Here is an 18,183-nt window from a genome sequence, read left to right as displayed (position 1 = left end):
CACTTAACTTTAAGTCAAACTCATCAATCATTTCTCTCAGAATCCCTAAACGTTGTAGAATAATTAATTCTGCTAATCCTTTTGTTTGGATCCTTTTCTCATCAGTTATCATAAAATTAATCCCGCTACGAACAGTATATGAATCAGTTCAGATCTCGATTTCTTTCAGACCTCATTTCAAAGCAAGGTTTGCGCCCTTTATCATAGCTTCCGGCTCGGTGATACTGATGTGATTATAATCACATTTCTTAACCTTTGCATTCTTGACTTGCAACACCATCAATTGCAACACACACACTAGTGGCCATGTTGCTTGCATTACATCAAGCAAAGACTTTGGGAACCTGCCATATCTCTCGAACCAGGTTTCTTCCACAATTTCTCTTAACACACCAACCGTCTCGCTATCCACCATAACTTTATAATCAATTCCTTTTGCTCTTCTTTTTAAATAGCTGCAAGTGGTTCTAAGCAATCCAGATATTGAGTAATGACCGACAAGTTTTCTACAGGCAGAAAACATTTCGTGCCTGGTCGTTTCATTATTTATCTTAAGCAGGTCTTTTCTTCTTGTAAATATTAATCTTCCTGCATTGTCCATATTGAGCTGGAGACCCAATGCTTCTTCAATGACTGATGGTTTTACTGTTTGACCAAACTTGCCAAGATAATGTACAAGTTCCACTGTTTCATTAACCAAAATGTCATCAATATACGAATCTGTGTTCTTCCTGATGAGGTCCTCTTTTCTTAACACAGTTTTCAAAATTTTTGCCATGATTTTTGGGGCAACATTTAACCACAACCTCATCTAGTCAGACAATTTCAAATTCACAATCTTTGTCGCCATTGTCATCTGCTTCGAGTTCCTTATAGTTTCTCTGCAGCCCTCAATTGCATCTGTACTTTTTTTGTTTTATTTTACTTTTGTTAGTTTGAAGATCTCTCTCTCTCTCTCTCTCTCTGCATCCAAGCTAAGTAGCATAGTATTTTTTTTATTTTACTTTTGTTAGTTTGAAGAGATCAAGGGTCTCCTTCCTGGGGCTAACACTTGATTCTATTACAGTTTAAATTTATATCCGAGGGCTCTTTTAAGAATAGACATTGTTCCCTTTATGGTTGCTATCTGTAATGCCTTACAGCTTGGTTTTCCCGGGATTGCTTCTAAGTATTTTTGAAGGTCCTTTTTTATTAGGCCAGTTGCTCCTGTCACAACTGGTATGATGTTTATTTCTTTCAGAGACCATGTTGCTTTTAGATCATTTTTAAGGTCCTGATATTTTGTTATCTTTTCCCGTTCTGCTCTATTAAGGCCAAAGTCGTTTGGAACTGTGATGTCGATAATGAGTGCAGTCCTTTCGGGCTTGTTACATATTACTATATCTGGCTTGATGGCCTTATCTTTCATGTATCTACCTGCCTGTATGTCTTTGTCATAGAACACTGTCACTTTACCATAGTTGGATGCGATATATTTAATTCTCGATAATCGAGAACTTGTCTGATTTTGTTCTTCGTGGGTTGTATCACCGCCATCTACTGCTCTTATAGTACTTGTACCTTTACAATCACTTGAAAGACCCAATCTAATTAACATGGTAGTACAGCCAGTATCAATGAGAGTCAATGTAAATAAATACCAAATTTATTTTTTTCAACAGCCACTATTATTTTTTTTTTAAATGAAGATAAATATATATTTGTCCATTACAGACTTGCTCCTCTTTGTTTGGAATTTGGAATGAAAATATAAAATTTAGAAAAAAATAAAAACAAAACAAACAAAAAAACAAATTCTAAGCGATGTTGGGTGGCATATTGGGAATGTCATCCTGTATGAGTAGCGGAAACTATTAGTTTAGTGTAAAAATATGTCGTTTTTTGACGTTCAACTTCTAAGGTTACAATCAGGATTCGGTTCTGGGGTTCGGGAAGGAGTGAGTCACTCGCTCGACAACAGCACGTTTCTGCTCTCTTCTTTTCAATCGACCACACTTGGCCTCTCGCCACCAATGTCACACCGCACAATCTGAACGTCAGCAACACGAAATACTTTTCAAGAGATGTTCACGACTCTTTTCTTTTTGCCCTTCGTGTATATAAATGAGCTAGCCATCTTTTCCTTCTTCTTTCCCAAAGAGCGATGCAGATACGCCGGTATGTTTTCTTTTTTTTTTTTTTTTTCTAACCATATACCCCACACAACTATATATAAAAAAACATTATTTTTGCACCAACCTAATAGTAGATTTATTTATAGATCTATTAGTAAGTAAATAAGGAAAGCCATGGAATTTATGCCCCATTGTTTTCCAATACAATTGTATTCATGGGTCTGGTGATGCCCTCGACCAACTCCTTGTTTGTTATATCCCAAAAACTCAAGTATGAGTAAAAATAAAGTGGTTGACCAGAGCAACCTGAAGGTTTCTTTTTCAGTTAAAAATATCAATACCTAACAGCCTAAAAGAGTTATTTGCTCTTGTTCTAAGAAAATTCTGTAGGGATTATCTCCCTTTGTACTTTTTGTTTTATTCCAATGTAAATAAAAGAGAATGCCCTGTGCGTTTTTTAACTCTACGCTAACAATTGTTGCGGACCAGAATATAATACCCTAGCTCGCTACAAGAAAATAATGAAACGAATGGAATTGAAGGAAACAAAGACTCAATTGATGATGGATACGATAAATGTTGTTTATTTGCTGTTGAAAGAATGAACGTTTTAGTTATAATATGCGTTCATGTCCGCGCGCGTGGAACCAATGTTCGTTGTAGAAAGAAAAGGAAATGTGTGTTCATCTCAAGCTCGGGTCACTATCGTTTGTTCGCGCGTGGGAAGAGAAATGAGTGTTGTAGTGGAAAATTGGAATGATAGTCCAGCGTGTAGACAAAGAAGAGAGTTGACAGTCAGCTACGCGAAGGTGTTCTCAGGGACCAGTAGTAGATAGAGAGAGAAAGAGTGTGAATGTGTTGGAAACAGGACGGTCTGCAGTGCGTTAGACGATCCCGTCCCCATGTATGTAATGGTGGATGGATGTATTTAATGGTAGAGGAATTGAAAAGATGAAAGGGCGCATAATGAAGACGAAAATATGCCGTTATATATCAACGAAACAAATGCAATTTATTTGCATAAATATACAGGAAAGAATGATAGAAAGAATAAGAGTTCAGTGAGAGATGAGTAACATTACTTGCGGTTGACTGGCTAGTCAGGAACGCGGTGGTGGCTCATGGCTCCACCGGAGCGGTGTTTGTCACATCTTGACTGGTTGTGCGTTCAGTGGCAAAGAGGGTGAAATTTGAGAAACAGGAAGTGACATAGCTAGGTCGCTCTTCTGAGTTAAAGGGCGAGAGTTTTCAACTCCCACAAATGTGTGCATACGGTCTGTTAGCTCGTGCCCCATACATAGTCGCAGGGGGTGTTGACACGCGCGAGCGTGCGCCTCCCGAAAGGGAGGCGGCTGGTTAGCCCAACCTCTCTGGTTGAGAGCTGGTCCTAAAAAGGGATAGAAATAGCTTGTCTATTTGTTTTATACTCGTTTCCGGTGGTCTTTTGTGCATGTGTATATTTTCTTAGAAAGCGGAAGTGACGTCGTCCATGTGTGCGTTCGTGTGCGCGTGTGTGAGTACATGTGTATATGTTAGCGTGTGTGTATATACACGTGAATGTGAGTGTATGTACGGGAACGTGAATATATGTACGTGTGTGGACGTGGGCGCGTATGTTTGTGACATAGCTTGAAATGTGAATGTGTGTTTTTGTGCGAGACTAGAAAAGGTTCGCACAATACTCCCCTTCCTAGGAAAAAAAAAATATACGCAGTGTATATATATTTATATATATATTTTTTTTGTGAGTAATGTTTTCGGCAATTGATTTTTCGTCCTGTTTTTTTTTTTTTTTTTTTTTTTTGTTGGTGTGGTTGTTTGAAAAACGTCAAAAGGAACGGAATGTCAAAAACGGAGTGTGTTCGTAAAAAAAGGTATTTACTTACGCGTGGAAAAGGCGTTTACTCTTTTTTTAGGGTGACGTTTGTTTGTTTTTTTGTTGTGTGCTGACATGTGCAACGAGTTGCTTGGACAGAGAAGCGAATTGTTTGTTTGGAAGGAAAATTTTTGTTTTGTGTTGACGGTGTGTGTGCCCAGTTGACGGTATCTTTGCAAGTGAGTTGCGGTAATGTGTGCATCGTTTGGACTGGCGCTAGGTGCGCATTCGTTCTTGTCGAACAAGGTGTTTGGTTGCCGTTGTCTTCGCATGTGAGTCTGCGGTAATGTGTGTACATTGTCTGTACGGGCGTTTGTTGTGTATTCGTTCGTGGTTGCCGGCTGTCAACGAAACTTCCAAGTTTTGAGTTTATCAGCGTGCGTGGTGCATCTCAACTCGTATTGTGGATTCAACTTCTTTCTATGTGTTGATAGGGATGTCCTGTTTCTTTGTTGTTGCGTCTGCTGTGCGGGAGGGAATTGTACATAGGCTTATGTGATTTTGCTTCTCGCGTTTGTTGCAGAGTAATGTCAGGAAACCATGAAAATGTTTGTCGAGTTCGAATTTTTTTTTAAATTCGCTGTGAAGTCGACAGCTCCATGTTCGTTTTTTTGCCGAGTCTGATGAGGGGTTTCGTCATTGTAGCTCGTTGAGGTACTTGTCGGTAGTAGGTCACTTTTTTTCTTTGTTAAAAAGTTCGTATTTTTCTTTATCAAATAAAACGTGCGTCTCACTCAAAACAATTAATTTAAAAAAAGGTAGGGTCGCCATGCTTCTTCGTTTTCGCATCAGTCGGGCGCCAGTTTGTTGTGGACTTGTGGTATAGGAGGCAATGCTTGTCTCGCGTTCGGTTGTCACCATTTTGTGGTGGTGGTGCGAAATATGGAAAATGAATTGTCTCGAGGAAGAAACGAACGACGTGTTAAATTGAATTAAACGAACAGGAATTTTTTTTGTGAAAGAAACAAATGAAAGAAAAGGGTACCACACGTGTTTAGTTTGGCGTGCGTCTCTTGCTGTTAACTGGTGAGAAAGAGTCTATATTTTGCTGTGCGTCTCCTGTTGTTAGTTGGTTTATTGTTGTAGAGAGGAGAGAGAGTCTGTGTGTGTATGAGTGTCTCGTTCAACCTCATCCATTTCATTTTAAAATAAAGGGGTCACCAACCATGCTGCGGACTATATGGAAATAAAGACTCCTTCAATTTATGGATAAGATAAACGTCGTTTATTTGCTGTTGAAAGAATGAACGTTTTAGTTATAACATGTGTTCATGTCCGCGCGCGTGTAACCAATGTTCATTGTAGAAAGAAAAGGAAATGTGTGTTCATCTCAAGCTCGGGTCACTATCGTTTGTTCGCACGTGGGAAGAGAAATGAGTGTTGTAGTGGAAAATTGGAATGATAGTCCAGCGTGTAGACAAAGAAGAGGATATGAGAGTTGACATCAGTTAGCAGTCAACTACGCGAAGGTGTTCTCAGGGACCAGTAGTCGATAGAGAGAGAAAGAGTGTGAATGTGTACATATGGTCTGTTAGCTCGTGCCCCATACATAGTCGCAGGGGTGTTGACGCGCGCGAGCGTGCGCCTTCCGAAAGGGAGGCGGCTGGTTAGCCCAACCTCTCTGGTTGAGAGCTGGTCCTAAAAAGGGATAGAAATAGCTTGTCTCTTTGTTTTATACTCGTTTCCGGTGGTCTTTTGCGCATGTGTATATTTTCTTAGAAAGCGGGAGTGACGTCGTCCATGTGTGCGTTCGGTTGAGCGTGTGTGAGTACATGTGTATACGTTAGCGTGTGTGTATATACACGTGAATGTGAGTGTATGTACGCGAACGTGAATATATGTACGTGTGTGGACATGGGCGCGTATGCTTGTGTGCGCGTATGTATATGACATAGCTTGAAATGTGAATGTGTGTTTTTGTGTGAGACTAGAAAAGGTTCGCACACAATCCATGTTTCTGGTTATTTTTTATTATGGAGTATAAAGATTGAAGCAAGCGAGGTATGTACACTTGTCTAACCATTTGATTCTTCCTCTTCAGATACTACACCTTGATGTAGGGGAGGGTGTCACTTATTTCCCAAGATTACACCAGTTACCTTTCTGTTGATTATTGGGTGTTTAGAAAGATTATATTAAGTACAATTTTTTAAGTTTTTGGTATGACTTGATCAAAGATTGAACCCTGAATTTTTTAGATGAGGATTGAAAATCAGTCTCCCGGTCCTTTAGTAAATGCTCTTACCATTATGCCAAATGAGCCATACTATGTCCTAGTACAGAGAAATATTATGAGAAAGGGAGAGTTTGAATATTATTAGACCCTCCCACCCCAATTTGAATGGCCATGGTCATTGCCTCATTACTTCCCCACCCCTTGCACGGCACACCACTATCTCATCTGTTAGTTTAAAGATTTTTTCTTTTTTCTTACTGTTTTATAGGTAATGGCATCACTTTGTGATGAGATGTTGCTTTTGTTTAATGAATGGATACTTCTTGTCAATGTCAATTTCATCTGCAGTTCCAAGTACCCAGGTATTTAATACTTGCATCTTCTGTTTTCCATCTTCTTTTTATAACTTCTGCATAGCAAAACAACCTAGTGTTGCTTTGGGAAAGAAGAAAATACTTTTAAAGCTCTGATTTCCAAATAGGTGGAATTTCAAACCTAAGTAAAAGAATTTAGAATTTAGAAAAAAAAAAGTTTTGTATTTTCTGAAGATACAATATAAAAAACACTGCTTACCCTACAAATGAACATTTATTTTTGAGATGAGGATTGATAATGTGCATTATTTGGACTATTGTTCTCATCTTGAGTGTTATTTTCAAAACATTTTGGCTAATGTAACCTCCAACCTTTTCCAGGTGTATCTTGTTAAACTTAAACATCTTTCTGTTGAACTCGAGAATTTGCATTGAATTTCAAACAGAACCCTTTATTTACTTTAATTAAAGACTTGTAAAATGCATACTAGAATTGTCCCCAAGCCATAATGAATAAAGTACTAGGTAAAATTCAGTTCTTTTTTCTTTTTGGGAGGTTGAAGGTTCAGTCCTCAGTGCATGATTTTTGGAATATGACATTTTTGTTCCAAGATGGGTACATACATCATAAAAATTTTTCTGCATTTTTGTGTTTTTTTAATTAGGTTGAACTCTGGACTTGCAAGAAGAAAATGATTCTTAATCATTCAGATTTGAAATAACATAATACTTTGAGAACTTAGATATGAGAAAGTATATTTGGATGGCGAGCCTGTTGAGGTTGTCCAGAAGTTTTATTAGTGATATGTTCAGAGCACAGGGAGGGTGTGATTGCAAGAGTTAGGAGTTGATGCAGTATCTTTAGAAAACTCCTGTCATTACAAACCAGCAAAGAGTTACCAATGTTGATAAATGTGTACGCAGTGCGATGATGTATAGAATGAAATCTGGCCAAGGAATGTTGATGCATGCATTGCATGAAGGAAAATGTTATCCTCATCTTCATAGTTGTTGTTGTTTCACCATGTTTCGGCCAACTCATCCTATGGCCTTCTTCAGGTGATTAACATTGACAGGATAGGAATGCAACAACTATAGTAATGATGATAACAGTCCGTAAAAAGAATGAATACACAACTTATGAAGCCTTATCTCAAAGGATTCCAAAAATGATAAAGAATAATACCATTCAGTATAGACCCGAGAATAGAAGACCAGATAAGAACACAAAATTGGATTTATAAGACCATAGAATCTAACCTTGATCACCCTTCAGAGCCTGTGGTATAGTGGATAGAAGTGTTCAGTCTCTACAGTTCCAACTGAGCATTGTCTGAAGCTAGTGGTTTCAATTCTACCCAAGCAGGCCAGAGGAATAGTTGACCAAAACGTGATGAAACAACAACTATGGAAGGTGGTAATTACTGGGGATAAGTGACAAGAGCCTACATTTCTATCCTGCTGGAGTTAATCACAAAAGGATGAGTTGGGCAAAACATGGTGAAACAACAACTATGAATTTGCAAAAAAAAAAAAAAATGAATGCACAGTATAAGGAGACTTTGATGGTATGGCCCCATTGAAAGAATGCATGAGAGTTTTTGGTTGGTAGATGTAAAGCAGTTGAGGTAGGACGGTCGCTTAAGGGGCGGGAGGCAAATAAAGCATGGGAGGAAGTGATAAGGATGGATTTGAGAGAAAGAAGGATAATTAAAGACCTGGCCAGAGATAGGATAGTTTGGAAGTCAATTTCTAAAAGCTGTTCAATACATGCTAGCATATTAAACTGACTATGATGATGATGATGATGACCTTTGAGAAGTTGGACATAGTTTTACTTCATTATGATAAAATTATATTATTGTAATTTCCAAAAGTCATTTCTAATCTTTGGCACAATATTTTTTTTTTTTTTCAGGAATTCTAGAAATTTGTCATAAGCCAATTCCTCTAAGAGGTCCTTCTCTTTTTCAAAGAAATTTGATCTCTACTTTGGATGTCAAAAGTGCGTTCTCATTTCTCCATGAAAGGTTAGTTATTTGAAATCGTTGTCTATTCACGATTATAATGCTGAGTGACATTACAAAATTTAAGCCATTACAAAACTGTTTTATTTTCATTCTCAAGCTATGATTTTCCATAGCATTCTTCTAAGTTTTTAACTTAACAAGTAGGTCTTCCATTGTTTCACAGGCAAGTACTAAAACATCAGCATGCAGCACCTCTTCTGAACAATCTGTACAAACAGGGCTTTACATTGTGAGTGAAACAGTCACATTTGCATGTAATTTTTCCAAGTGGCAACTAGAAATAATAAAATGCTTATCTTTTGGCGATTGTTTTTCTTTCCAAAATCTTCCAAAGCCCATTGCTGAATGAAAACTGTCTTTTCAACCTTTATTTTTTATTTTTTTTAAAAATAAAACAAGCAAAGTCAAATTATTCAAACAATAAAAGGTTTAATAGAATAATATACTCTTTTTTTATAACGGAGGCTGCTTAAAGAAAATCTGAAGAAATTTGAATGTTCATACGTTCTAGTCTCAACATAAAATTCAGTGCATATTTAGAATTACACTAAAAAATACAGACAAATCTTTATGATGAATGTACTCATCACAGAACAAAGATTTCATATTCCAAAAATCGCATGGGTTTTAGTGAGTAACTTTTCTATTTGGTTACTAAATGAGAATATTTAGTTGGCAAATGTTACTATAGATAAATTTACCCATAGAGGCCTCACAGAACTCCTCAGAAACTGCTTTTAAGGCACAAATGGAAAGCAATGAATTCAGTACAGAACTCTCCTGTACTTTAATATTAAAGCTCTCATTAAATGTACCGTTAATTCTATCTTAAAATGCACAATTAGTGACAGGAGACTTTGATGGCATGGCCATGTTAAAACAATGGAGAAGAGGTCTTGGATTAGTAGATGTAGAGCAGTTGAGATAGCAGGTCCAGTTCATAGGAGAAGGCTAATGAAAACATGAGAGGAAGTGATAAAAATGAACTTGTGATAAAGAGGGATGAATAAAGACCTGACCAGAGATAGGGTAGTTTAGAAATCCATTTCTAAAAGCTGACCAATGCATTTTTTCAGCATGTAAAATGAACATCAAACCAAATATGATGGTGATTCATGGTTATTGTTTTTGATTTCACTTAGTCATCCAAAAAAATTTACAAACAAAAAAAAACAATTCTTACAAAAGTTTTATTAGGATTTGGTAAATTTCCTTTCTAATTAAAAATCTAAAATAACATTTATTTTTATGTTGTTTATTTAATTCATTCAATCAGTGAAAATCTTTCCACTGAATTATAATTTATTTTTTGTCTATTTCATTATAGAGAAAAATTCAAGCCTAAGGAAGTTTGCGTAGCTGGAGTTGTTTCTGCTATTTCTGAGATTGTTGAGTAAGTTTGTAATTTTTTTCACTTTGATTCTGAGAAGAAAAAAAAAAAAACAAGAACAAATCTAAAGTTTTAAATGATTTCAATGGCATTTTGTGTTAATTATTAACCAAAACAAGAAGGGACTGCATTTAATTTTGTGATTGGTTATTCTACTAGTAAAGAAATCTGGTATTTAGGAGTCATACTTAATAAAAAAAAAATATGATGGCCATTCCAAAAGTAAGGCCTCCTATTTTTAACTCCAAAACTAAAAAGATGAAGAGCTATGAAGATAGGAGTGGTATCATGAAAACAGGTGACCTTTTGTGTTCTAGAATTTATTTTTCTACATAGTCATCACCATTCTCAATGCACTTTTGCCTGCCTCTTTTGATGCCTCAGTTGTAGAAGTCCAGAATGCACTTTCTCACTTACATCTCTGTCATCACTCTGAAATCGACAAACCCATCTGTGCTGACATCAACAGCATAGACTTTGTAAATGTTCAATAGGCACAGGTGATAGTTGATCGGTTCAAGTTTTTCTGGATGGAGGAATTCAATGACATCTGTTTTTGACGCATGTCCATGGCAGGGGGTTGCTTTCTTAGAGTATCACACCATCAATATCTGCAACAAAGATGAAACTTTCAAGTCATCAACAAAGTTTCCGGCCACGGTTATGGTCTTTGGAATGGCGCTGACCCACAAGTACAAAGAAACTCAGGCTTGGCTTCAAGAGAGCTATGATTTTGTACCCTTCACTGGATCCCCTCCTCCGTTGACCTGAACCCGCTGGACTACTTCGTTTGGTCATATGTCGAGAACATCACCAACATGACCTCCCACAACACCAAAGCCAGCCTGATCACCACCATCTGCCAAGTTTTTGGTGAGCTCCTGCTGGTGCTTGTGGAAAAGGCATGCTCCCAGTTTATACAGATAAGAATAACACAATCTTTATTTGCACTTTTAATAACAAAAATCAAAAAATAAAAGTTTTTATTTTATTTGAAATTTTATAAGAAATATATTTTTATAAAACTATAAAAATTAAAGTTTTTTTTTAATTTTAAAAATAAAAGTTTTTTATTTGAATTTATGTAATAAAAATATGTTTATGAAAGTATAAAAATGAAATTATTGAAATCAAAATGGCAAAATAGCACCATTAAAAAATGTATCCAATACATAATGTTCCCAAAATAGTTTTAAAAGATTTTAAAAATATGTTTTCAGTAATTCTTTAAAAAAAAAAAAAAAAAACTAATTGCAATAATTTTTAATTAAAATAAGACCGAAAAACCATTTTAATGATTATTAAAAAAACAAAAAGAAAGATCGGAAAAATGTAATAAAAAAAGAGTACATACATAGGGGAGATATATGTGTCAGAGAAAAAAATGAAGGAACTGATTTGTCTTGTGACTGCTTCTGGTAGCACTACACCAAGTGTTAGGAAGTATGTTAGCTGACTATAACCACTCAGTGTATTACTCTTAACTTTGACTTTGTTATTAGAAACCGATTGAAGTTATTTAGGAAAAATGTTCTTTTTTGAGTCACACCTGAACACGGGATGATGGTGAGGAGATGAGTACATCTCCTAACCCCCAGGTTGGGAAATTCATTTCGATTTCAACTTTTTTTGCAATTGGCTATTCAAACATCTCTGTATTATACAAATGTGTTCTGATAACCCCAGCATAACAATAATGTTATATAATTATTATCTAATATATAAAATAAATCAAATGGATTTTTGACTTCAAACCTAAATAGCATTGCGTCTGACAGATTGATACTTGATTCTGATTAGTTATTAATTTTTATATCCTTGCACCATGTTTTTTGCCTGCATATTATATATTTCACTTTTGTTTCTTTCTAAAATTATTTATTTCAGCCCAGAAGATTGGTAAAATAGAGAAATTTTTCTAATACCTAAAGAACAGCTGACATCATTAATAAAATAAAAAAATCATTGTTCTATCTATTTCATTGCAAAAAATGAATAGGCTAATATTTATTGAAAACAAGTTATTTTTATTTACAATAAATATTAGCCTATTCATTTCATACATTTATTTGATTTATTTATTGACTAGCAGGACTTGTGGAAATTCCACAACCGATTCTTTCATATGTAATATATTGATGTTGGCATTCTGCAGATGTTCAGTGTAAATGGAGACACCCTGATATTACTGTAGCTCCTTTGTTAAAACTGCAAAAGTATTTATCTAAGCTAGCAGGGGCGTCCAGTGTAGTCCAGTCGTAAAATATGCTTAAATATGATAATTTATGCAGATTTTTGTGAAGAATTCTTGGTAAAATTATTTATAAAAACAATAGATAACTTGAGTGCCATCAGCTATAATCGAAACCAAAACTCATGAAGAATTCTTGGTAAAATTATTTATTACAAGAAATGAAAGGTCATGACAATTAAACAACAGTCTCTCGGCAGAAAAAGATGTGTGACACACAAAATGACACACACTATAATATTAATATATAAATAACAAAAATAACAAATTTATCTGATATGATGCTCGTTTTTTGTTTTTTTTAATTGATGTAAGATTATTTTAACTTTTCAGATCATTATTAACAAATGGCTCCATTTTTGTTTGTATTTTTTATGAACAAATGTTTTACTCCTTCAGAATAAAAGAAAGTGTTATAGTCCTTGTTGAATTGTGTTGCCAGGAGAATGATAGATATTCTTGTTACATTTTGCTGAAGGTAAGTCTATTGATCATCGAACATGAATGACTTCAGTATTTCTTTTCATAATCTTGTGTGCAAAAGAGCTACATTCTATTGTTCCTCCTTTTTTGTCATGCGAGAAATTCTCTATTCAGATGACTATTCCAAACTTACTTGTAGCAGTCATCCTAGTCGGATCAAGTCAACTTTCTTCTGAGCATAAACTACATCTTGAACCATCGCAGTCCAGTTTCGATGACCCCAGGCCAGATTGCAGGAAATGGCTAATAACTCCCAATTCCAGTGCTGGAGACCAACAACTTGTGGGTTTGATAATACCACTAAGTCATCCTTAAATGTTGTTACCCAGGTCTTCAGCCGTCCATTGATACATTTGTGGCAGTTAAGCAGAGTGGGGAGACATGAATGAGCTCTCCTTCTGATCAACAAGCTGCGTGTCCAAACCATCAGAGATGTTGTTGAAAAAGGATGGACGGTAGAGGGCGTAGGTGTAGTCGAAACTAGAACATTATCTCCACACCAGCTGCGAAAACTGATTATCAAAGACTTCTAGTTTGTGCAAATCTGCCGCTCTCCGAGGCCACAACTCACAGCCTTAGAAAAGGATGGTTCTCACAATCGCTTGATCAATACGTTCCTTTGTATCCAAACGTACTTCCCAACAGGACCACAGAAACCAGTTGAGATGGACGAATGTAGACCGTGCCGCTCCTATTTTCCGTTCAATCTCAAATGCTGCTTGGCCAGTCAGCATGATAGTTATGGGCATATGCCTTTATCTAATATGCGTTAGATCATACACACGTACACATGCACACATCATTATCACCATGATGGGCTCCTTGCCCGGACCAATGTGACTCTTCCTCTCCAGAGTTTCCTGTCTTCCATCAGTTGCCTCAGATCTTCAGGTTCACAGTTGGCGTCGTGTGCTATTTGTTGGATGTACGTGGATCTAGGTCGTCCTAGATCCACACATGCACACACTTTCATAAAATACACCCCGGTTACCTGCCCTTGTCGTGATTTCTGCTTCAGCTGACAGGCGGTGTTTGCATGACTTCCTGTTTTATTCTCTCCTATGATCTTCCTCTTTTCTCGCTTGCCATTGATGTGGCGACACGTTCTTTTCTCATCGAGCTGTCCATGTGAGGAACACACTTTTAACACGTCTTGACAGCCACTTAATCCTTTCAAGGTAAAGATGAACTCTCGTATGTACTCATATATGCATACACAATGAACATTCAACAAATCCAGACACACATATGCACACGAATGTATACGTAACAAACATTCTACTTCATACACATGTATGTGCAATGAACTTTTGCACATAACGGACAATTAACTTAATGCATGAAATATACATACATGTGTGTAGACCCACACACTTTGTATTCGTCAATACTTCTGTATAAATAAATGTCTCCTGTATATATAAATATATAACTCTGTTTCAGCATGCTTTATTCTAAATCTTCTTCCTAATTGTATTCATAAAACATTTTCTTTATTGTGGATTGTTTTTATTACGCTGTCACAACTACAAACGACGACATTCGACCTTCAAGCAATAGAACATGCAGCCCATAACTGATAACTAATCTACCATATAGTAGAACCAAGATAGATAGACAACGAAATCCATATTATCTTCTTTTTTTTTTTTTTTTTTTTTTTTTTTTAATTCAATTTTCACCCCAAACAAGGCACAGTGCCACTACTATCAGGGACTTAATTAGCAGGGCCATTATGAAGGGAGATGAGTAGAAAGATGTTTGTTCACATTACACTTGAACTTCTGCATATCAGTACAGTTGGGAAAGCAGAATCCCGGAAGAGAGTTCCAAAGACCCGCAGTTCTGGGGAAGAAACTATTGGAGTAATCTTACACGTATGAGAAGTTTCAGTTTCTTAGTTGTTCTAGCACAAGCACAAAAGATATAAACAAAAAAAAACTCTAACTCATAATCCTAACCATAACCTTAACTAACAAATCAATATTTTTTAAATGAATATAAATTTATTATGATTTTAATTTAAAAAATTTTATTTACAGATCATGTGAATATTTAAATAGTTAAATCACTTTATGTTCATACATACGTTACCATCTGTCAAACCCATTAAAAAAATGAGATTGTTCAAATTGGTGATTAAGCTGATATTGCTATAGTAAAAAAAAAATGTGATTTTCAAATGAATTATTCTAAAATCAAATTATGTTATCCCGTTGACTAAAAAAGTACAATTTTAAATAAATGCATTTCAAAAAATGAGATTAATTTTAAAGAATATTTAGCTGACAATTGTTTTTACCGTAAAAAGACAGACTATTTCTTGTTAAAACAATTGCTACAATTTTAAATGAATACATAAAGAGACATTCATTTTTATTTATTTAATGAATATTTAGCTGACAATGAAAATTTCTTTTATGGAATAAAAATCATAGTTTTAACAGAATTTATTATGTGACTGCATACCACTTAGAAAATAATAATAAATGAACAATTTATATTTAAAAGTAAATTAACTCTGCCCATTGTCATCTCCCTTCGGATGAATAGCATTTTGAAAAGTAAAGTTATGTCCTTTACATTTGGTCAGCTGACATTAGGATAGCAATGGTTGTTTCATTCAACAATTATAATTTATTATATCTTCATCAAAAAAGAATTATTGGTCCTTGACAAAAGGAAGGTGGACCTGTAAATTCACTCTTATCCGTTCGTCTGTCAGCACTTTTCTCAATAACTATACCTTGGAAGTTTTTGAAATTTTGCACAAACATTAAACATGATATGAGTAAAAACGTAACAGAACGGATTTACCAGGAAAACTCTGGTTGCCCCCCGATGGGTGCCTTTCAGGTTAAAATGGCTAAAATTGACACTTTTGCACTTATTGCAAAAAACTGATGCCTTGGATTTTTATAAAACTTTCTGAAAAGTTGTAACTAACTGATTTCTATATAATTTTGTTTGTCTATACTTCACAATAATTCTTGGGTGTGCCTCAAGGGCTTTTTTAGGGCTAATAAAAACACTCCATTTTTAGGACTATTTTACCATATTTGTCCAAAATTTCCTGTGTATGTCTATTTAGCAGTTTTGCATGGTGCTGAACTCAAATTTAAATATGTTAAGGCCTTGAGGACTTTTGGGGCTAAATGGCGGGGAGGGGTTTCAAATGATGAACTTAGTCATTTCTTTTTTTGCATGATGCAAAACTCAAATTTACATATGTTAAGGCCTAAAACTGCACCGTTTGTTAATTTTCACCAGGATTTAACGTCCCCTGGGGACTTTTGGGGCTAAATGGGAGGGTGTGTGTGCAAATGTGAAGTTTACTGTGCACTCACGGAGGACCATGCATGCTTCACTTGTTTTTCTGTTGTATTTATATAAGGTGGGGCATAAATGTCAGGTGTTTTGCTATTACAGGGGTTTGACAAAATAATGGAAACAGTGTTAGAAAGGTGAGGGGGCAGAAAAGGCATTAGCACATTTTTTCCTCCCAAGGGTCCCTTAGACATCCTTGGGATCATGCCAGAAAGCTTGTACCTTACTGAAAGATGAAACCAACATTTTGGTAATTTTTAAATTCTTATAAGTTCAAAACACCTATTTACTAATGAAAAATTCACAAGGTGTTTCCATTATTATGTTGAATAACGATTTCAAAAATACCCGTTGATCTGTAAAGAAGCATATTCATCCAATTTATTTCTTCATATTTGTATTTTGTGGCTCACACAAACACTTTATTTCAGTATTGATGATCACACGCATTATTTCAAAAGGAATACTATTAATAACAGATTAATGACTATTACACAGATTAATGTTGAAATTTCTCACCAGTAAATTGAAAATTTAACAAAATATTATTTGAGTTAAAATTAAAGTTCAGTTTTATGCACATTGAAAGTTTATGTAAACATTTATTTTGTTGTTGTAATGTTTTTCAAATGCCTAATGTAATACATCTTTAATGGATATATCCGTAACATCAGATATTCTGCTGGCTTATCGAGAATAGGCTTGAATTGTTCGCTTGAAAAAAACTGTTTTTTGTAATAATACAATTTCAAAAATGTGCAAGTAGTTAGTGTTAAGTGAAGTCATCATCGTCATATCATAAGAATTCAAAGATTCTATTGTTGACATTGGTTTCCCTGATATTTATCCAGTCAGAATTCTTTCTAGAAAGACATTGGGTACTTATGGAAGAAACCATACGAAGGTTGCCAACATCCTAAGTGAAAATGATTTTTGTGGAATGATCTAGATTCAAACTGGGAACACCCAGTTTATCTCGTTAATCACTTATCCACCATCACCTCATGAAGTAATCTATCTCAGGGTGTTTGTAGTTTACTTAAAGCATTGGGTGTAGTATGTAAGCAAAATAATTTTTTTTTTAAGACTGTATTAATGACATTTACAGGGGGGAACGATAAAGTTGTTGCTTTACCAAAAACAGCACTACAGCTTTACTTTAAAACTTTTATTGAAAAAATCAATTTAGATAATTTGATTATGTAGTAGAGCTATTCAATATAGCTGCCTTCAGTCTCAATCACCATCTCGATATGGGTGCAAAACTGGGAGCATGCCTTTTCCACTAGCATTAACAGGAAGGAGCTTGGCGAATACTCGGCAGATGTCAGTGATTAGGCTAGCTTTGGTGTTGTAGGAGGTCATGTTGGTGATGTTCTCAACATATAACCAAAAACTAGTTCACGGGGTTCAGGTCGGAGGAGGAGGAGGGAACCAGTGAGAGAAGAGTATAAAGTTGTAGCATTCCATCTGAAGCCAAGCCTGGATTTCTTTGGACCTGTTGGCCAGCACCGAGTCCTGCTGCCATACGCAGGGTTTGTTAGTGGCCACCTGATTGCACCAGGTGAACACCACACTCTTTAGCACATCCAGGTATACTTTGGTGTTGACTTTCAAGCTGACTTGAAGCCACACGAAAGACCATAACTGTGGCTGAAAACTCCGTTGAGTTGTGCCCTCAAGCATTGAACCGTCCAAATTTGCATTTTGAGAGAGCTGGCAATGGTCCTGTTGTCATAACTTGGATTAGTAGAGAGCATGAATTGTACAGCGGGGCATCTCAGATCTCGCTCGTTGAACATTGTGTCACTTTCAGACATGATAGAAGGCTCCTATCGCTCTTGGGATTTGTACACAACTGGCCAACTAGTAGATGGGCTGCAAAAAAAAAATGAATAAATAAAACCGGTTTTCATCAAACAAATGGAATTATATTGTCTTTTCTATGGCGACAATTTTATCATTCCACCCTATAATTGCTAACACCATTTGGTATGACCAAATGACAATATTGAAGTTCTTTCAAACGGGCTGCATATACTCTAGTCCACAAAACGTATGTGTAATTAAGAGAGCAACAGTTCAACCATAAATATTCATAGTACGGATCTTTAAACAACAATAAACAGTCATACCTTTTTATAATTTCCAATGTAGGTCTATTTCAAATTCATTGACACCATGGTGAGTAGAGTTGCAATGCCAAGTTCTCACCTGTCTTA

The 18,183-nt window shown here is 35.8% G+C and overlaps 1 protein-coding gene across 1 annotated transcript in view; it reads left to right on the top strand.

Annotated features, from left to right (window-relative positions):
* The window catches only part of LOC145268423 (CST complex subunit CTC1-like), a 102,002-nt gene that overhangs the window by 11,493 nt on the left and 72,326 nt on the right, over positions 1 to 18,183 (top strand). Inside the window, exons 3-6 of the mRNA XM_080123986.1 lie at positions 6,435 to 6,528; positions 8,399 to 8,510; positions 9,838 to 9,903; positions 12,551 to 12,629. Of these exons, the coding sequence (XP_079980112.1) occupies positions 6,435 to 6,528; positions 8,399 to 8,510; positions 9,838 to 9,903; positions 12,551 to 12,629 (351 nt within the window). The remainder of the gene's footprint in view (positions 1 to 6,434; positions 6,529 to 8,398; positions 8,511 to 9,837; positions 9,904 to 12,550; positions 12,630 to 18,183) is intronic.

Source organism: Euprymna scolopes, chromosome 4 (assembly GCF_053919585.1).
Source record: "Euprymna scolopes isolate OS-2025 chromosome 4, ASM5391958v1, whole genome shotgun sequence".
NCBI classification, from domain to species: Eukaryota; Metazoa; Mollusca; class Cephalopoda; order Sepiida; family Sepiolidae; genus Euprymna; species Euprymna scolopes.
This window is presented reverse-complemented; position numbering and strand designations above follow the sequence as displayed.